Source organism: Bidens hawaiensis, unplaced genomic scaffold, assembly GCF_021521415.1.
Source record: "Bidens hawaiensis isolate Kalapana, Puna unplaced genomic scaffold, B.hawaiensis_p1.1 tig00009190_1, whole genome shotgun sequence".
In the NCBI taxonomy this organism is placed as follows: Eukaryota; Viridiplantae; Streptophyta; class Magnoliopsida; order Asterales; family Asteraceae; genus Bidens; species Bidens hawaiensis.
The window spans coordinates 917,134-938,223 of NW_027491677.1; the positions used below are offsets into that span (position 1 = coordinate 917,134).

A 21,090-nucleotide genomic window follows, 5' to 3' on the forward strand; every position below is an offset into this window, starting at 1 on the left:
GCAGTGGTTTTTACCATTTAAAGGGTATTTCAGCCATTTCCAAACATCTATATCAAATTAACAGTTGCACGAGTATTTAAAGAACACGAATAGCAAACAATACATTTCCAAACATATATCGAGGTGTGACCTTGTACAACTTGCAACTCATGAAAAGATGTGTGACATGATTAGAGATAAATGTGATCTAAAGTAGTTTATATATCGTTCTTGATATATGTTATAAGTATTTAAATTATATTAAAGCAATTGTCTTTATCAATTAATATAATGTTTAATATACCCAGTTAATAAATCAATCATGACGTGTTTACATAACGTAACTTGATTTCAAGTTAAGCAACTAGTGATTGTAGTGAACAGTGTCGAGTCATAAATATCGACACAAGTGAATCTTTATGAATGAGTTTGTAAAATGAAAAGGTGAAGAGAGGAGAGAGAACGTATCTTGATGCCATTTTCCTAAATTCCATTTCGGATTATTGTTAATTTGTTAACGTTAACCATTCTTGACCAAATGTAACCTTTTAGTGTTGTGAAATGTGAATTGTAAAACGACAAATGGATTATCTATCTAAACACATTCGGTAGACAACTGATATGTACATGTCTAGCTACATTGCCATCTCCACTTTGGTGGGATGGTAAAGGCTTTGGCCTTTGGGTGAGAGGTCCAGGGTTCGATTCCTGGCAATGGTGGTATATTGTAAATAGTAGGAGGAAAGCATTAACATTCAAAAAAAAAAATGTCTAGCTACATTATATTAAAATGCATAGTGTTCAGCTAACATGATGTGCATGAAATCTACATTTATACCTAACTATTAGTGACATCATGTTGTGCCCATTAAACGTGACTTTAACTACTAATGGGTGTAGTGTTTGGGTCACTTTTGATGCACTATCATATCCTCTAATTAAAATATTGTTCCGGGTTTAAAAATATTTTGAGGTGGGAAATTAATTAAATATTACTAAGTTTGGGGTATTTAGAAAACACGTCCTCCACGATATGTTTTGAAGGTGGGACAACGAGCGTTTGTAGGCACCTATCAATAATTCAAGTGACGGCCTATTTGTTCAACAAAACTCGTTGGAATGACCTGCTTCTTTAACAAAGTCATCTGGATGAGTTGGTTGTTGAACAACTTGTCAGGACGACCTGTTTGTCAACAACTTTTCAAAACGACCACAAACTCATCTGGAGTAAGTTTTATTAATATTTTCTTTGGTGTGATTAATAAGACATTAGTCACAAAATAGAGGAAAACAGGCTATGGAGTAATGTGATAAAAGCGATTCATTAGACACCTAGAGCATGCATGCCGGTTTAAAAAAAAACGGGATTCCTGATACTTGGGCGACAATTACAAAAATGAATAACATCGAGAGAAATGAGATAATCACACCATTTAAAAAGAAAAAAATAAATAAGAAAATATGATAATTAAATTGTAGCATAACATAGCATAATTAATTAATTAATAATTAAGTATAGTTTATTTAATAAAGGCAAGAGAGACAACATAATATTCTTCTCTTACTCGTTGTCCATCTCTTTTCTTTTGTAGCTTTACCAACACACATATTATTATTATCATGACTCTTTTGTCACCCTCACTCAATTGACCAGATCACCAAATGATCAAAACATTCATGCCGGTGAAACCGCTACTGCTACTGCTACTACTACTACTACTTCATCATGGCAGATTCACGACGGCCACGTGGTGCGTGGCCCGAAGTGACGCCTCAAGGGAGGCGTTACAAACAGCGTTAGACTACGCGTGCAATGCAGGCGCAGACTGCGCGCCGTTGCAGCCATCCGGTCTGTGTTTCCTGCCCAACACCATTCAAGCACATGCATCTTATGCATATAATAGTTACTACATGCGTAGGTTCATGGCTCCTGGATCCTGTGACTTCTCCGGTACCGCCACCTTTGCCAAAACCGATCCCAGTTATGGATCTTGTGTTTATCCACCGTCTCCCAGGTATGTTATATGTATCATCAATGCACCATTCTTTTATTCGTCGGATCGATAAAAAGCTTGAAATGAGCCGACCTTGGCCTATATAAAGCTGGTTTAATATGGGACCCACGAGCCTGGTGTATTTTTAAGTTTTTTCTTTTTGATTTTTATGTATTATTATCACACTATAGTCTAGGGCTGATCAAACAGGTCTAACCCACCAAAACCGACCCGGACCCGGTTAATGGTAAAGATTTTAATACTCGGTTCGGGGTCCTAGGGGGTCTATCGGGACATAGAACCGATTGTTAATATTAGAACCGATATATGTAGTTTCTAAGACCCGAACCTGATGTGGACCCTATTTTTTAATAGTTGTAGGACCCGGGAACTGACCATATTGTATTCTAAGCGGGTGTGGTTGATTTGGGTTTGACGGGTTTCGCGGGTTTTACGGGTAAGACCCGGTTCATGCTCACCCCTACGCTACATAGTCAAGCTCGAGCCAAGCCTTGGCTCGTTTAAGGTACTAACGAGCTCGAGCCGAGCTTAGGCTCGTTGAAGGTATTATGCAAATTATACAAAGAAAGTTGTAAACGTATATCAACTAATTAATAAGTAATAAATGAACCAAGCTCGAGCTTTCGTAAGTCAAAACGAGTCGAGTTTGGCTGGTGTACACACTCCTGTTCTTTTTGTGTTTTATGTAGTTAAAAACATAAAGTAAACTAATAACATCACTGTTTGTGCAATTTCAGCACTGCAGGAGGGACAACAACACCAGTTACGACTCCAGTTTCGGGCGGTACTCAGCCACCACCGCTCAGAGGAGGGCTTACACCGATTGGTACTGGCACGGTACCCACGTTAGACGCTCCGTCAATTTCTAAAGCTTTCCGGGCGTCCCCGTTTTCAAAAATCTTGCATATCAACACGTTATTCATCTTGGAATTGATAACAATTTTGTATACTTAGGCTAGATTATTATTTAGTAACACCATTTAGATTTGCAACCTTAAATCAAGTTATATTGTTTGGGTAATCTACTTTTACTTATGATTATCTAATGTTTAGGAGTTGAATACTTGCTAAATTCATTGATATTTGATTAAAATGCATTACAACAAACAACGAACGAATCATGGATCGAGCTTTGTTTTTTGCCCTATCACACGCATACAATTGACCCGTGTATGCTATACAAATCTGCTCTGGAACCAAGTTTCATTTCACTGATCCCAGTGCATAACCGGATGTTTAACATGACACCGATGAGGTTCCCGAACAATGAATATTTGATCCCCAGCCACATTATACATATCCTGATTCCGGTGCCACGTCCATAAAGCATGTGTTTCGTTCTTGACCTCAAGAATCCCATGCCCGAAGCTGCTTTCTCTGTAAGCACTGTATTCGGGCTGGCGGTCCCAACAGAAGTTTCCAGCTGCGGGGCCCGATGTGAAGTTGGAGGCACAAAAACCGCCCATAAATGAATCCGGTGTGGAAGATGGTTCCGGGCAGTTACCTGGTTCATCAGCGTGTTTAACTGCCATTTTTTCTCGGTTACCACCGTCCCCTACTGTTATGTGCACCGGACCACAAGGGTCCAACGTGTAGTTATATACTCGGTTTGATCTCTCATAAGCATGAACCTGAAAATATTTAACAACCACATAGTCAAACACTCAACTTCCATTTCGGTATGTATTAATCTTTTTTCTTTATACTCATTTGACCTGTTTGAAACTAAAAGTGGCTCAAATTGAACCATGACGGCTTAAAACACTTACATGTCCATTGAAAATGATATCGACACCAGCATTATACAGCATTTCTTCCATGGCAGCCCTCATGCATTCGGCTTCTTTATAATGAGAAACATAGGAGTTGTACCATGGTGGATGCCAAACACCAACAAGCCATGGTGTCACCGAGCGGTCAACTTTAGCCAAATCCCTCTGCAACCACTTGAATTGTTCGGCTACATGAAACAATTACACAAGCCCATTAGTCAAAGTCAAAAGTAAAAAAAAAGTCAAAGTCAGCATATGTAATAAAGATTGAACTTTTACATGATTTATCATAAGCAGAGTAGCCACCAAGCATAAGGAAATGTACGCCTCCTGCATTGAAAGAGTAGTACATGGTGGATTTTGAGCCACTTTCTACAGATGGAAACGCAAACCGTGCATTGTAAGATGCAAATGTTATGCCGTCAACTTGCGCTTCGATTTCATGGTTACCCTGTATAGCCATTATTGGCACCTTAGACGTTAATCTCTGCATATACCTGACATTTTTCACTCCAAATTGTTAATTAATATCTTCAAGAACAAAAACATACAAATGACCAAAATCAGGAATGTTTGTGAAATCAAAGTAAAATATTTTTAAAATATATATTTAAACATCATGTTACATAATCAAGATTTGATAAAGATTAAAACTTTTACCTTCCCCAGTAATCCCAACGCGGTTGATAAGTCTCATGAATTGGAGTATTTGCGAACGAACACGAATAACAATCCGAACCAGTGCCATCGGTTAGATACAAGTTAGCATAAGTTGCGTCTCCAACAAGTATCATAAGATCAGGGTTGTTCTGCATCAAATGGCTCACTGTTGATGTTGAATTATAAGTTAACCCAAGATCACTAACAATGCCTATTTTCGGGTAATTTTTCCTGCTAGAAACAGGCATGGTTTTGAACCGAAAAACATCACTCATTGCTCCAATCGAAGGATCTCCGCATCGGAAATAATAAGCAGTATCCGGAGACAATCCTGCAAGATTCACACACTGAAGAAACGTGGATCTACTCACTGGTAGCAGATCTACTTTCCTCGGGTTTTGATTGTACTATTTCACCGATGGTTCTTCTGGATCTGTGTTCTTCCACCTACAAAATGAACAACGCCGTTAACTTACCCCTCAGAAAGGGACAGAGGGGTCCTCTTTGGGGTAACCCTCCGGCGTGAGAATAAGTATGTGTAGGAGAAGATAATAATGTGTGAGTAAGGGAATTTCTAGAGAGTATTGCTTAATAGCTGAATACTGTATGATTGTGAGACTGTGTGTTTGTATGTAACTGACTGTGAGTGAATGTAATTCAATATGATTGAATGTGATATCACTGCCTGTAACTGTCAATGATTGAGTATGAATGTATCCATCAAAGTGGAGTTGATGCTGTATTTATAGTGCTAGGGTTTCCACTGATTGGGCTCAGCCTCGTTGGCCTCCTCCAATCGCACTGCGCCACGTGTCCTCTGGGACACCTGGCGCTTTCTCGTTGGTTGTAATCACGTGGTAGCACATGTGTCATGCTGAGTTATCGACCTTTCATTTGGCAGCTGTCAACATCAGCATATTCTTACTCCTTAAAAAGATACCTTCTGGAAGGTTGTCTGACGTGCACAATCAAGGTTGCCCTAATCCTGATTTGGATAAGGACGAGGTCGATTTATGTGCATGTGTGATATGCGCCAATCCTGAGGATGCGCGAGGTCTTCTCTTTATTCTCACGCGCAGATGTTTCATGCGCAGATGTGATATGCACGAGCATGTGATATGCGCCGCGCGCTGATGCGCCGCGCGCATATGTGATGCGCGAGCATATGTGTGCCTGGGCATATGATGCCTGAGCATGTGTGGTGCCTGGGCATATGATGCCTGAGCATGTTTTGTATGCGCCATGCGCATAGGTTTTGGCTTTGTGCCTTTATAATGTCTTTATCTTGTGGGTTGACCCGCCTTGCTCGGTGTTGAGGCGGGTACATACCTCTTCAAGCCCCCCCAGTCTAATGTGTGTCTTATCTCGCGCTAGCGCGGTAAGATAGATATTAGACTTACTGATTTGGTCTTTTTAATGGGGTTTTGTCGTTTTCTTGGTTGTTTCCATCGTTGCGCGAAGTTCTATCCATTTGGTTGAAACGAAGGGTCCAAACACGTGGTTGGTTGGTGGTGACGTGCGCCGTAAACGTGTCAGACGTTTCGTGTGCTCGAGGTGCTACAGTTGCCTTTCATGTCCCCTCGCACAGCTGTCTGGAACACGTGTCGCGCTCGCATTGGTTTGCACCTGCGAGTGGGGGCGCGTGTCTGCTCCGTGGCAGTTCCGTTACGTTTTTATGTCCCCTCAACAGTGTTAGGGACACGTGCCGCGCCCTCGTTGGCTTACACCTGCGAGTGGGGGCGCGTGAAATCCGATCAGTTGCCACTTTTCTCTCTCCTGGGCCTATAAAAGCAGGCCCTTAGGAAAAATTTTTTCTTCATCTTCATTGTTGTGTACTCCAAAGCTTCTATCATTCAGATTTTCTGGTTATTGCTTCCGAATACCCTGTTATCTGTTGCTGTTATTATTGTATGTCTGATAGCTCAGACTCCTCTAACCCCTCAATCACCTCTATTGCCTCTCGAAGACGTCGTGTGAAATCTGTGGTGATGTCGACATTGAAGCAAAAGGGCAAGGGGAAGAGGGTTGTTGAGACCACATCGGAGGAAGTAGTGAGGACCAAGGCCACGAAAAGGTGGAATGAAATCCCCTGCAAACTAAGGCAGGCCGATCTCGACAGCCTCATCTCGTCACAGGGTTTTCTCCCTGTGTTTGGCTGCATGTTGCCTGTGGCCGGGCAAACGGCGGCGGACCCGCCTCCCGGCTATATTTCACTGTACACCCATTTTTTCACCCACTGCAAACCTTCGTCTTCCGATGACAAGGTTTGTAGGCGCGGTGTTACGGTTTTTTGGGATACATATATCCCAAGTCCATCCGTTTGGACTTGTGCGCATGACTCATTTCGAGTTCATGTGCAAATCACAGCGCGAGGAGCCCACCCCTCGTCGCTTTCAATTTTTTTACAAGCCCAAGATCCAAGATTCTTGGATCTCCTTTATTCCTCGCAGTCAGAAGGTTAAGTGCAGCACCGTGTCATTCAAGAGCCTTCATGACTGGTCTGAGAGGTTCTTCTACATCAGGGCTGGTGTAATCCCCATCCGCATGACCATGCGCGCGATCGATTCTGCGCCCGCGGATGCGGATGTTATTAAGAACCCAACCGGCGCCTGGGTTAAGAAACTGACCGCCGAACCATCCCCCGCCAAGAAAATTCGCGAGGAGGCGCTGGTGGGGGTCGGCATGAGTAAGCTGTGGGCCGACAGCGCGGCGGAGCCTGTCATCCAAGTGGACGGCTTGCGTAAGTTATCGCATTGCTTTATTTCCGCGCTAATAAAATTTGCCTTTGCTGATATTATTTGTCTTGTTTTTGCGCAGTAACCAAGGACTTTTTCCACGCCGCCTACGACGATCAAGTGGAGGGTGGCTCCGTCCCGCTGGGCGCTGGGGAGGTGGGGTTCCCAGATCGCTTCGATGACATGTTCATCCCTGTGGATCTGGAATTTGACTTTGATAGCGACGCGCCTGGTAAGCCTTCGCACTTATGCTTATTCCTTTAGAATACCAAAGTTTATTAACAGTTCTGTTGCTTGTATTTGCAGATGCGCTCGAAAACTACGAGCTGGAGCTCGCGGAAGAGGAGGAGGAGGAAGAGGAGGCGCCCCTACTAAAGCGCAAAGCTAAGGGGAAATCTGGCGCAGGGGGCAGTAAGAGACATAAGAAAGATGACACCCCTGTCGCTCATCCCCATGCTCAAACGAAGGGACCTGAGGAAACCCAGGTGTTTACCACCAAGGTTTCTTTAGCTTCCCTGCCTGTGAAAGTGGGCAGACCTCCTGTCCACTTGAGGTATGGTGGCGTGACCTCCTCCCTTCGTGCGGCTGAAGAGAGAAGCAGTGTCGCGCCTGCGAAAGGTATACTTTGCTTACCCATAATTCTGATTGAATTATTATTAAATCTTTTCGCATTTGAATGTTTGCAGGACCGGCGACGGTAGCAGATCAGCCGCAGGCGCAACAAGGTGCTGAGGCTGCGCCGGGGGCTGCTTCGAAGTCCCCTGTTCTACCCTCAGAAAAGGGTAGAATGAACTTTATGGCGATGTTCGCCGCGCGAACAGAATTGCGCGAAGGTATGTTTTTGCGCCATTGTCTTCTGAATTTTTTGTTTTGATCAAATCATAAACCCTTTTTTGTTGTTGATTTGTTCATAGGAGTTGTAGCTGGCGTAGAAGCTGCTGGTGACACTCCTGGCGCCGTTGCCGGCGCCGCTGGTTCTGCTCCTGCTTCTGCTAATGCTGAGTCTCCCCTTATTGGGATTACAAAGGAGCAGGAAGCCGTGTTGCGCGCCGAACTGGCGGCGTCGAGACCTCCCTCGCCTCCTCCTACGCGCAGCCCTCTCCGCGAGGCTGGTTTGGGGCCCTCCAGGTCGCAGGAGAAGAGGCCGATTGAAGAAGATGAGGAGGATGAGGGAGCTCAAGCTGAAGACTCCTTCGGAGTCCGTGCCAGCCCTGCGATGCCACAAGACTTCGCAGCGCATACTTCTGGTGGGGCTGGCGCTGACTTTTCTGCTTCATCCCCGCAGGTATGTTTTAATTTATTGCTCCGCTGCGCGTACTTCCATATAAGTATGTTTTTATGACTTAGAACATTTCTTGTGTTTTGCAGGAAGGTGACCACGTTTACCGCCCGAGATGGAATATTAACGAAGACAGTTCCTTCCAATCCATGGGTGTATGCGAGGACTTCTGGGCTCATGCCGTGCCTCCTACTGAAAGGAGGTATCAGGAGGGGCGCACTCGCGCTGACTTGCTCAACGATCACATTTTCGCTGGGTCGGCCTTCTTTTCTGCCTCCCAAGAGCTTCATCGTGATTATATCAAAGTACGCGATGCTCTTGTGGAAGCCCAGCAAGAGGCTAAGGTGGCTGCCTGGAACCTTTCTGATGCTCGCGCACGAGCTGAGAAACTCCAGGCGGAGCTCAGCGAAAACCGAGCAAGTGCCAACACCGCCTTTATTAAGCGCGGGCATGAGCTCCAAGCTGCGCGGGAGAAGCAGCAGGTGGCGGAGGCCGAAGTTGCCAAGTACGCGCGGAGAGTGCGTGACTTGGAACTGGAGGCGGAGGCGCGTGACCAAGCTATCGTCCAGAGTATCACTGAGAAATCATCACTGGAGAGCGAGGTTGCGCGCCTGAAGAAGTATTTGGCGGCTGCGCAGGCCGATAGAGATGAGGCCTTGGCGACGGCAGCGTCTAGCCGGGAAGCACTTGATGCTGCGCAGGCGGAGAAAGAAAAAATTTTGGCGGCAGCAGCGTCTGATAGAGAGGAGCTAAAAAAGACCAAGGAAACTGTTGAGTTATTAAACTCCCAGGTTCCTGCCCTGGAGACGTCTGTTGCTGGCCTCGCGCAGGATCGCCAATGGCTGGTGTCACAGGGCATGACTCGTTGCTCTTTGGCGATGAAATATTCTGGCGAGTTTCAGGCCCTTGTGATGGACTGCAATGCTGCCGCGCGCTTGGTGGGTCGAGCTGAAGGGTTTACGGATGGGTATGAATATGGGATGTTGAAGAAGAACCCATCCGAGTACCCTTACAAGAGCGACGCGGCCTGCGCGGACATGGCCGCGGTGGGGGAGAAGTATATGAATACTCCCATCCCCATCCTTGTGCAGGTACCTTGACCTTAATGAATTTTTCTTGATTAATTTTCCAAGTTTTTTGTACTCAATACTTTTCTAATGATTTGCAGATAGCTGCGCTTGCTGACCAGCCCGACCTCGGCGCGCTAAAGAAGTTGCTCGATGAATGCGAGGGGGCTGGTGGCGATGATGGTGGCGCGGGGGATGTTGCCCCTGCCAGCGGCTCTGGCGCGGCGAAAGAATCTGCTCCTGACACCGTCGTGATAGAAGACTCCATTGAGGAGGAAGAACTTGACTATGGTCAGTTCGGAGATGAGGAGCGGGCCGCGCCAGATGCTGCGGGAGATGATGAGGGTGATGAAGTGGCTGACGTCGACGTGGAGACTTGAGAAGCCCTTCATCTTTCTAATTTTTTTTTTTTTTTTTTGTTTTTTTTTTGTTATACTTGTAATTTGTAACTCATCACACTTGTAAATTTCAATGCTATGGAATGAAATTTGTTTTCCCATTTTCACATCTTGCGCATTTCCATTCATCTCTTCATGTTTGCTTGTATAGATATAAGATATGCTTGCACGTTAAAATAAGAACAAGGTTGTAAGGAAATTATTTACTTAACCATAGTCCTATTTTGTTAGTGGTTTCGCAGTATCTTGTTTATGCTGACACGCGCGATGGCTTTTCACTATTCCTTTTTTGCGCGTCGTTGTCGCGCGTTTTTTATATGGAATTATGAGTTTTAGCCATTACATGTCAGCATGTGTTACTCAGATATCCACTATGGTTCCGCGCGCGACCTCGACCTGAGACCTTAACAACTATGATTTGGCATGTACTTTGCCTTAGTTGTGTTTAGGGATTTTTATGATCAGGCTGCGCGGGAAGTAAGATGGATGTTTGTGAGTGTTTTGAGCTAAGGCTCTTTGTTTTGGGCTAAGGCCCTGACGTTTTTAGAGTTAAGACTTGTTAACGTGTTTGAGCTAAGGCTCGTAGGTTTGGGCTAAGGCCCTGACGTTTTAGAGTTAAGACTCGTTAACGCGTTTGAGCTAAGGCTCGCGCATGTATGTTTTACTTCGTTTTATTTTGTTTTGAAGTCAATATAGTGTTGTCATATTGCTCCAAATTAATAAAGGAAGTGTGAAACATGTATGCAAAGGTAATAGAACAAATATTGAAAGATAGCGCGAATCATCATTCATGATGGCTTAAAAGCCTTGATTACATATTTGAATTTTTAAATGAAGCATTTTCTAAGCTGTGCGGCGTTCCACGCGCGCGGTATCTTTTTTCCATTCAAATCTTTTAAAGTGTACGCGCATTTCCCCAATTCTTCTGAGATTTGATAAGGTCCTTCCCAATTGGGGGACATTTTTCCTGGGGGTATTGCGCGGCTAGCTTCATTGTTTCGAAGGACAAAATCATTTTTCTTGAAGTGGCATTCTTTAACGCGCTGATTATAATATTTTTCCAGCTTTTTCTTGTATTTGGCTTCATTGATGATAGCCGCTTCTCTGCGCCCTTCAAGCAAGTTGAGGTCCAATCTTCTTTCGCGCTCGTTATCAGTCTTGCTCATCATGAGTACCCTATGGGATGGGCATCCAATTTCTGCTGGGATCATAGCCTCTGTCCCATAGGTTAGGCTGAACGGGGATTCGCCATTGCTAGTTTTGCTTAATGTCCTGTGCGCCCACAGGACATTAGGTAACTCTTCGACCCAAGAATTGGATTCTCCCTCCAACCTTTTCTTCAGCCCATTTAACAAACTTTGATTCGCGCGCTCCACTTGGCCATTCCCCTGAGGGTGGTAGACCGAAGTGAAGATTTGGTTTATGTGCAATTCTTTGAGCCAGCTGGATATCTTCCTGTCAGTGAATTGTTTGCCATTGTCGCTCACAATTTCCATAGGAAGGCCAAAACGGCAAATGATGTGGCTCCAGATAAATTGCTTCATCGCCTCAGCTGTGATTTTTGCTAGTGGCTTGGCCTCAACCCATTTTGTGAAATAGTCTACCGCCACTACCAAAAATTTCACTCGCCCTTGCGCTTGCGGCAGGGGCCCCACAATATCAATGGCCCATTTGTGGAAAGGCCATGCGGAGGTCACTGGAGTCAAGTTGTTCTTTGGCCGCATGGTGTTTGGCGCGTAGCTCTGACATGCCTTGCATTTTTGGATTTCTTTTAGCGCATCCAAGTACATGCCTGGCCAATAGTAGCCTGAGCTCATTGCCTTGGCAACCACCATGCGGGGGCCAGCGTGTATTCCGCAGATTCCTTCGTGAATCTCCCTAATCACATAGCTTGCTTCTTCAGTATCCAGGCATTTCATGAGCGGTCCAAGATAAGAGCGTCGATATAATGTATCATCAAGCAGTTCATAGTTCTGCGCCTTGTGTCTTATCTTTCTCGCCTGTGCGCGATCGTCCGGTAACTTCCCCTCCTTCAGGAATTCCATTATTGGAGTTATCCAGGATGAAGGGGTTGTATGAATTACAAGGACAGATTGCGTTTGCACTGACGGGTTGCTCATCACTTCCACCCTGACATCTTTGCCAAAGTGATCAAAATTAGTTGATGCCATCTTACTCAACGCGTCAGCGGGCTTGTTTTCGCTGCGCGAGATGTGTATGATTTTGAAGAAGTCAAACTGCTCAACGAGCTTTTTTGCCTGCTCTAGATATAGAGGCATGGTGTTCTCCTTGGCATCATAAAGGCCATTGACCTGTGCAGCTACCAAGTAAGAATCAACATGGGCCTCTAGCCTTTTAACTCCAAACTTGCGCGCAACGCGCAAACCAGCCAGCAGGGCTTCATACTCAGCCTCATTGTTGGTACTCTTGAAGTCCAACCTAATAGCATAAGTATATTCATGATTATCAGGGTCCACCAGTTTGAGGCCTGCGCCGGACCCTTCGCTGTTGGAGGCTCCATCAGTGAATAGCCTCCAAACATTTTCTTCATCATTTGCTCGCGGAGGCTCTACCTCGCGCTGAGCTTCTTCAATCTTTCCCTCTGGGATTTCCGTGATGAAATCCGCCAAAACTTGACCCTATATTGCTGGACGGGGCTTATAGGTGATCGTGTGTTCACCTAATTCCAGCGCCCACTTTGTCAGCCTTCCGGAGAGCGCGGGGCGTCGCAAGACTTGCTGGATGTTGTAACCTGTCAGAACTTCAATAGGATGACCATTGAAGTATCTATGAAGCTTTCGCGACGCGTGTGTTAGTGACAAAACTAACTTTTCCATGATGGAATAGCGCGTCTCAGGGTCTGTCAGCACCCGACTCACATAGTATATTGGCGTTTGGATCTCCTTGCGATCCACCAATAATACTGCGCCGATGGCGCGGTCTCCAGCTGACAAGTACAATGTAAGGGTTTCGCCAGGAAGTGGAGCTGTGAGCGCGGGCAGCTTTATGAGACATTCTTTTATCTCACTGAAAGCTTGCTCAGCCTCAGGCGTCCACTTGAATTGGCTCTTCTTCAAGCAGTTCCTCAAAGTGTTAACGAATGGAGTAGATTTGCTGGCGTGGTTCGCTAGGAACCTGTTGATTGACACCAATCTACCATTCAGCTTCTGAACCTCTTTCATGGTGGATGGTGAAGGCATGTCAAGGATGGCTTCCACCTTTTCAGGGTTCACCTTGAAACCATCCTTAGTGACCATTACACCAAGAAATTTCCCCTCTTCCGCGCCGAAAGTACATTTGCTCGGGTTGAGCTTCATGTTGACTTCCGTTAAGCGCTGAAGAGTTTCCTCGATGTCTTTGAGCATTTGTCTCTCCTCCCTGCTCTTGATCACCAAATCATCAACGTAGACCTCTAGATTTCTTCCGATTTGTTCACTGAAAACCGAATCCATAAGTCTCTGATAAGTGGCGCCCGCATTCTTTAAACCAAAGGGCATTTTTGTGTAACAAAAAACACCCTTGTCGGTTCTGAAAGCAGTCTTGTCTTCGTCTTGTGGTGCCATTTGAATCTGGTGATAGCCTTTGTAGGCATCCAGGAAACATTTGAGCTTGAATGGCGCCACGGAGTCCACCTTTGCGTCGATGTTTGGGAGGGGGTAACAGTCTTTCGGACATGCTTTGTTGAGGTCCTTGAAGTCAATACACATCCTCCATGACCCGTTGCTTTTCTTTACCATCACAGGATTGGCTACCCACGTCTGGTATCGGATCGGGCGGATGATGTTTGCGCGCAACAGGTCCTCAACTTGCTCATTCATGGCCTTCGCCTTTTCATCCCCCATGATTCTCTTTTTCTGAGCAATTGGCTCCACCGACTTAAAAGTGTTAAGAGAATGTTGCGCCAAGTCTCGCGGGACCCCAGTCATATCGGAGTGTTGCCACGCGAAGACCGACGTGTATTTTGTGAGCAACCTTTTCATTCTCAATCTCGTTTCGTCTGAAATGGTAGCGCCAATTGTGACCGTTTGCTCTGGGAATTTTGGGTTTAAAATCCACTTCTCTGGCGCATTGTCCGCCATTGGAAGTTTCATTCTCCCTTCCCGCGGCGTGCTTGTCACTGCGCACAAATGATCGCGGTAAACAAATGTTACGCCTGTTGGTGTAGGGAACCCCAATGCGCCGTGCGCTGGCGACGGTATAGCATTAAATTGGGCAATCGTTCCCCTACCCAGGATCATATTGTGGCATGACGTGGTGGGCAAGACCAAGAAGTTGACAACTTCGGCTCGCTTGTGCTCATCATCCCCCATAGTTAGTTCAAACTGAATTTGACCTAGGGGATGGATGATTTCATTTGAAACACCACAGATTGGTGCGTTCACCATTTCGAGCCTCGCTTGGTCTGCCGGGTCTAACTTTCTGAAACATTGCTCAAACATAATGTCAGATTCGCTTCCAGTGTCCACCAGGACCTTTGACACTTCGTAATGAGCAATGTGTGTGGTGATGATGAGAGGGCTGCTGATTGAAGGGCCTCCCCTGATTCTTGGGAAGATAACTTGCTGCTCGCGCCAATCTCCGCTGATTTGCGCGCTTCTCTTTTTTGACGTCTGCCCTTGTCGTCCCCCCTCAGCCACACAGATTCTTTTGTATTTCTTGCTGGCAGAGGCTCCTTCCGGTTGCTCATCTTCTATTCTTGGGTTTTTCACCAAGTGAGCCAGCCTGCCTGCTTTTACATCCTTCTCGATCGCATCCTTTAAATGATGGCATGCGTCGGTGTTGTGGCCCGGGGACCTGTGAAATTCACAATATTTGCCACTGTTTTGCGGTCCCTTGTAGTGTAGTTGCTTGGGGGGCTTGAATTGGACATTCTCAGTACTTAACACCTGTGAAGGTGTTTTAGTGAGGGGAGTCCATATTCTTGGCAGAGGTCTGCTAGGATCTCTGCCGCCCTCCCTCTTGTCACCCTCCCCGCGATTACGAACATCTTTTTGGGGCTGGGGTGAGCTTGGTTGCGTTTGCTTTTCTGCGGAAGAAAAACTTGTTGGTTGCAACCTGGACCATACAGAGTTCTGTTTGGCCCTCTTCTCTTTGCTGCGCGGTGATTCAGCCTGATGCGCTCTTTCTCTTGCCCTATATTGGGCAATCTGTTTTTCATTTCTCGCGAAGACTCGCGATGCTTCCATTAGTTTTGCCCAAGTGGTGGGCATACCATCTCTGCTTACGAGAGCTCAGCGGAGTTGATCACTGCGCGCGCCTTGTATAAAAGCCACGCGCAGGAGTTGCTCAGTTATACCCCCGATTGCCAGAGACTCCTGATTGAAACGAGTGATGTAGTCCTCAATCGTTTCATCATTCCTGCGCACGCAGTGCATGATGTCATCAGGATCGCGCGTGTGTCTGCGCTGCTGTACGAAGTGGGCTTGGAACTTTTCCAGTAGTTCCTCGAACCATCAATTTGCCCAGTCGGCAAGCTCTCGAACCAGACACGCGCCGCGCCCGTAAGGCAGCGGGCAAACATGTGACACCATGTTGGCATCGTCCAGCTCTCTAGGTTTCCCGTGTTATAGAAACCCTGCAAAAAGTCATCTGGATCTGTTGTGCCATCATATTTGCCCAGACCACTTGGCATCTTGGTCTTGTGCTGGATGGGGGCCTTAGCGATGCGCTCAGTAAATTTTGAGTGCTTCACTAAGATGGCCGGCCTGTACGGCGTGGTTACGTCCACTTGCCCCCTCACTGGCGGGCTGTACGGCATGTGCAGATCCAGATCTGCTCTGGTTCCAGGCGCCATGTTCACAGGCGCGCGGAGTTGTGAGCCTCCTGCATGAGTATCTCGCGTCTTCCTCATGCTATGCACTTCTTCATCACTGAACTCAGTGTGTGCAGTGTGAACAGAATGTCTGTCTTCCGGCGCGCGCGGCCTTTTTGTAGTCTGCTTATCAAACGTTTGCCTTTGTGTTTGGTCGGCTAGCTTTTTCTGTTTGACCATTTGATTGTACTTTTCCAGTAGACGCCGCTGCTCGTTTATGAGCCATTCATTCGGATCATTTGTTTCTTCTTCTGGACCCATTGGTCCTTTCAGGTTCGCGCCGGCAAGATTTTGTAACGTGAGATCGTCTGGAGGAGTTTCAGTCTGGCCGTGAGGGGTTGTGATGAAAGGACGGTTACTGGTGGCGCGCGTAGAATCACGCGGCACCCTCAGAAACTGCTGTCCCTCATTGACACCCTCACGTTCAATATCCTCCAGAGCTTGATCAGCGTTACGAACGCCAGAAACCATGGTGATTGATTTTTTTTATGTAGATCTGATTGCCGTTTGTAACAGTGGATGGCGCCAATGAAGAAACGTGGATCTACTCACTGGTAGCAGATCTACTTTCCTCGGGTTTTGATTGTACTATTTCACCGATGGTTCTTCTGGATCTGTGTTCTTCCACCTACAAAATGAACAACGCCGTTAACTTACCCCTCAGAAAGGGACAGAGGGGTCCTCTTTGGGGTAACCCTCCGGCGTGAGAATAAGTATGTGTAGGAGAAGATAATAACGTGTGAGTAAGGGAATTTCTAGAGAGTATTGCTTAATAGCTGAATACTGTATGATTGTGAGACTGTGTGTTTGTATGTAACTGACTGTGAGTGAATGTAATTCAATATGATTGAATGTGATATCACTGCCTGTAACTGTCAATGATTGAGTATGAATGTATCCATCAAAGTGGAGTTGATGCTGTATTTATAGTGCTAGGGTTTCCACTGATTGGGCTCAGCCTCGTTGGCCTCCTCCAATCGCACTGCGCCACGTGTCCTCTGGGACACCTGGCGCTTTCTCGTTGGTTGTAATCACGTGGTAGCACATGTGTCATGCTGAGTTATCGACCTTTCATTTGGCAGCTGTCAACATCAGCATATTCTTACTCCTTAAAAAGATACCTTCTGGAAGGTTGTCTGACGTGCACAATCAAGGTTGCCCTAATCCTGATTTGGATAAGGACGAGGTCGATTTATGTGCATGTGTGATATGCGCCAATCCTGAGGATGCGCGAGGTCTTCTCTTTATTCTCACGCGCAGATGTTTCATGCGCAGATGTGATATGCACGAGCACGTGATATGCGCCGCGCGCTGATGCGCCGCGCGCATATGTGATGCGCGAGCATATGTGTGCCTGGGCATATGATGCCTGAGCATGTGTGGTGCCTGGGCATATGATGCCTGAGCATGTTTTGTATGCGCCATGCGCATAGGTTTTGGCTTTGTGCCTTTATAATGTCTTTATCTTGTGGGTTGACCCGCCTTGCTCGGTGTTGAGGCGGGTACATACCTCTTCACACACCAAGATTCAAACTTCCTTGAAATTTATCATCTAAAAAAGATCAAAACTTTTGAATCTTACCTGTAAGTTGAACATGGTGGATGATACCAGAAGTGTAGTTTTGAAGGCCTTCAAATGGGTAAAGCTGGTTGTAAATGAGAGAGTAACCCTCTGCTTTTTGTGTATGTTTTTTTAAATATTTGTCTTTCCCATATTCTACAACACTAGCTACACTATCAGGATTAAGTGGCTTTATATTGCTCCCAATTTGAAACTCACCTGCATTTTTCAACAAAAGACCCAAAATTTCAAACTCTAGGACCACTAGTAACATACATAAAGTACAAATTAAGCATGAAAAAAAATAAATATTATAGCTAGAATAAAATTTCTATGATTTAACATCTTACAAGCAATTAGCTAGTTTTGCTTAAAACCTTATCATGATTTTAATGTAGTAATCTTGAAATTCAAGATTTTCTTGAAATTTCAAGATTTCTTTAAAGCATACATTTTTTCCCATCGAAACAGGCAACAAGCTGCACTGCTAGCCCGTAAATAAAAAAAAGGATATATTTTTACCATTAATCCAAAAAATCAATATCGAAATAGGCAACAAGCTGCGCTGCTAGCCCGTAAACCAATAAAGGAAAGACTTTTACCCGAAATCCAAACAGAACCATAAACAGGCAACAAGCTGCACTGCTAGCCCGTAAACAGGAAACAAGCTGCGCTGCTAGCCCTTAAACAATAAAAAGTAAAGACTTTTACCAGTAATCCAAGAAATCCAAACAGAATCATAATTGGAGGAAAGCGAAACCGAAATCTGCTCCGGTTCAGGCTCGTTAACAGGCGGTTGGACCCGAGGGTCATCGGACGGTAAATCGACGGCATTCCCACGAAAACTCTGGTCCAGTGGGACCGTAACCGGCGTAAAAGGTCCATCAAGAGTGGTCGGAATCCCACCGTCACCTTTTACAATCTCACCACCAAAAACAAAACCCACGAATATTATGATAATATAACAATACCCAATTGAGATCAGAGTTTGTAAATCAATCTTGAATGCCATATTGATTAAATTAAAGGGTAGAGTGAAAGTTGGTGTTTTTATTAAGAATTGATTAAACGGATATGCTGTGGAATATTATTGGAATCTTTGTAAGTGGCACTATATGACAGTTTCTTTCATTGATTTGGGTGCAGCGCAGCAAATTGTAAGCTACCGGTTGGTTCCTGTAAAGTAACCGATAGCGGTGGCGTGGCAGAAACCGGTGGTTGATCTTTGAATAATAATATGTTGCTTGTTGTTTGAGTTTGAGTTTGAGTTTGAGTTTGAGTTTGAGTTTGAGTTTTGTGTGATGTGACATTAGTATGTAGCAACATAAGTTTATATATTTTTGGGTGTTACTACAAACACTCACCCTAGGCCCATCTATTTTATCCATACCCATACCCACAATTCTTGAGGTGTATAAATTGGGTTTTTTTTATTCCTGGTTCCGGGTATATAACTGGGTTTGTGTATGACCGTGTATTAAAAATCGGGTATTGGTAAAAACCTGTGTCATGTCCGGGTCCAGTAATTGTCTTAAAAAACATACTTCATGCATTAGGTACGGGCCGGGTATAGAACCGAGTATTTAAATACCTTGTTTTCGAGCTTTTTACTTGGTATAGATTGGAATTTTAAAAGGCAACACTATTTTTCAAGTAAATTCGGGTATTTGAACAACCAGGTTTCGGATTTCAGGTATTACCATGTACAAATCAGTCTCGGTTAGTTTTGGTACTTAAATGCATATCATATTCATACCTTATGGGTAGGGTCGGGTAGTAAGTTTCAGGTATAAAACAACCCAGTTCCTGTGTTTTTCTTTTCAGGTCAAATTCCGGGTTTAGGTGTTTTGTGCAAATCTACCCAAAAGGCCAAAATTGATTAAATCGGGTGTTATAGTTAGGATTCGATAAGACTTTCAAAGGTCTAAAACCTTAATAGACCGAACCGATGAACCTATATTAAATACCAGGGTAGAGATATTGTACGCTAATGCCTTAACGTACGAGAGGTACGCGAGACCTCAAAGGCAAAAACCTAAAACACTCAAAAAACGCTCACAAAAACTTAAACGCTCAGCCAAAAACCTAAAACGCTCAAAAAACGGTCTTCCTGAAAAAAGTAAAAAATTGATCGATTAACTATCCAAAACTGTTTTTTTCGGTTAACCAATGATTAATTGGATATGTATTGACGATTCCGAGATGTTGAGATGTGATTTCATGGATCGATTCGTGAAAAAAGGGATTCGCATACGTTAATATACGTTAAGGATTAGTGTATTGGATCTTTTCACTTAAATACCAAACCCGATACCTCCCTTGATTTAGTTTAAGTTGAAACGAGATATATATACTTTCAAGTTTCATACGTCATGGTTCATTTTGATCCTTTTGTTGTTTAGCCTAACAGATTTTACTATTATAAATGTTTAAAATGATGTATTGTTTAACTAATAAATGCCATCACTTTCAAAAGACAATGATTAATGTGACAAACTACTCGCATCATATAAAAATGATGACTTTTAACTTCTACAAAGTTGAATTGAAAATAACATAACTAGTAGCTCACAAGTCACAAGTGATGGTTGGATAAAATATTCTCTTTTACTTAGCAAGCTTGTTATCATTGTCCAACTAGTAAGATGCGGGCAAGGTCACAAAAACACAATGTAAAATAGAAAGGGTATCGATTGTTTGTAGGTTTTGTTTTTCGCTAAATGCCTGAAACAACCTAACCTGAACAATTTGTTACCCAAATGCATGTAATTGGTTGTTATTGAGGTTGTGTTTTAGGTAGACTTTCAAACATTAAAAGCCCGAGTAATGCAAACCAATTAACTCGAAACAAATTATTGATGTGTTTTTTTGTTTTCTTGTCTGAAGAAACACTAAGTGACCCCGGCAGATTACGGATAATCTTAAGGTCAAGTAGATGTTTCCCACGAGGGTTAGGTCCGACAAAGATGGTTATTCTTCTGATGACCTGCAAAACAGACACCGTGAGCTCGTCACTGAGAAGGGGGGGTACCTCCTTGTGACCACCCTCCGGCGTGAGAATCAGACTAGATTGCTCTGAATATAAATGTATATTAAGAGAAATAGCTAGAGCCGATAAGATATGTGATGGTATAAGATAGTATATGATACCGTTCCAAGGTGTTGGAGTATTTATAGCCAAAGGTAGGTTTCCAAGCAGGTACAGCCAGCTGTATAATATTCCTTTTCTACCAACTGTGGGCTACGCACGTGCCGTGCTGGTGGTTGGTGGGTAGGCAGCGGCTGATAGTGACATGGCCGGCTATGTACTATTCCTTTTCCACCAACTGCAGGCTATGTACGTGCCACGACAAGGGTTGGTGAGTAGGCAGCGGCTGATAGTGACATTTTGTACTAGAGCGTGCTCCTCGTCGTACTGTTGTCAGTGAGCTGTCACCCTATGATTGGTTCATGGGCTGCTTTGGTCAGATCTTGTCTATTTTGTCCATACCTTGGCAGGTATAGTACAAAAGATCCTCCATAAGCGTACGGACTGGCTCATTTGGGCGGGAGTATTCCCGCCTTGCTCATTCCTTCTTCAGGTGACATTACTGAATTATTGAGAGTTAGTGCCTTGTGCGTGTAGCCTTGCTATTAGTGCGGGTAGCCTTCCCTGATGGCTTGTATCCGCAGCTGCGGGAACAGGCGGGGTACTTCACCATTGGGAGGCTTTTCCTGCTGGAACAGCTGGCGTACTGCGCGTAAGGTCTTCATCTCTCTGAGCATGGTGGGTCCTGCGGAACCAGTTGGTCTTTGCGCAAACGTCCCTCTTC

The 21,090-nt window shown here is 44.8% G+C and overlaps 2 protein-coding genes across 2 annotated transcripts; one reads left to right on the plus strand and one right to left on the minus strand.

The window, feature by feature from the left end:
• The first annotated feature begins 1,523 nt into the window (after positions 1 to 1,523).
• LOC143531552 (PLASMODESMATA CALLOSE-BINDING PROTEIN 2-like) lies at positions 1,524 to 3,051 on the plus strand. Its single transcript, XM_077026825.1, has 2 exons — positions 1,524 to 1,994; positions 2,732 to 3,051. The coding sequence occupies exons 1-2, from the start codon at positions 1,642 to 1,644 to the stop codon at positions 2,946 to 2,948; spliced, it is 570 nt and encodes a 189-aa protein (XP_076882940.1). The 5' UTR covers positions 1,524 to 1,641; the 3' UTR covers positions 2,949 to 3,051.
• LOC143531551 (purple acid phosphatase 15-like) lies at positions 2,958 to 18,519 on the minus strand. Its single transcript, XM_077026824.1, has 6 exons — positions 17,990 to 18,519; positions 17,300 to 17,497; positions 4,427 to 4,757; positions 4,046 to 4,263; positions 3,764 to 3,954; positions 2,958 to 3,625 (listed from the first exon to the last, which is right to left on the minus strand). Exons 1-6 carry the CDS (start codon positions 18,288 to 18,290, stop codon positions 3,203 to 3,205), a joined length of 1,662 nt encoding a protein of 553 aa, XP_076882939.1. The 5' UTR covers positions 18,291 to 18,519; the 3' UTR covers positions 2,958 to 3,202.
• Positions 18,520 to 21,090: the final 2,571 nt, after the last annotated feature.

What these genes read in the sequence shown, in the direction of transcription:
- LOC143531552 (XM_077026825.1), top strand. Translation starts at nt 1,642, where the DNA reads ATGATCAAAACATTCATGCCGGTGAAACCGCTACTGCTACTGCTACTA. An exon ending in GTTTATCCACCGTCTCCCAG is followed by an intron (nt 1,995 to 2,731) that starts GTATGTTATATG and finishes GTGCAATTTCAG; the next exon opens with CACTGCAGGAGGGACAACAA.
- LOC143531551 (XM_077026824.1), bottom strand. Translation starts at nt 18,290, where the DNA reads ATGGCATTCAAGATTGATTTACAAACTCTGATCTCAATTGGGTATTGT. An exon ending in CCACCATGTTCAACTTACAG is followed by an intron (nt 4,758 to 17,299) that starts GTAAGATTCAAA and finishes TGAATCTTGCAG; the next exon opens with GATTGTCTCCGGATACTGCT. An exon ending in CTCTGCTTATGATAAATCAT is followed by an intron (nt 3,955 to 4,045) that starts GTAAAAGTTCAA and finishes TGTTTCATGTAG; the next exon opens with CCGAACAATTCAAGTGGTTG.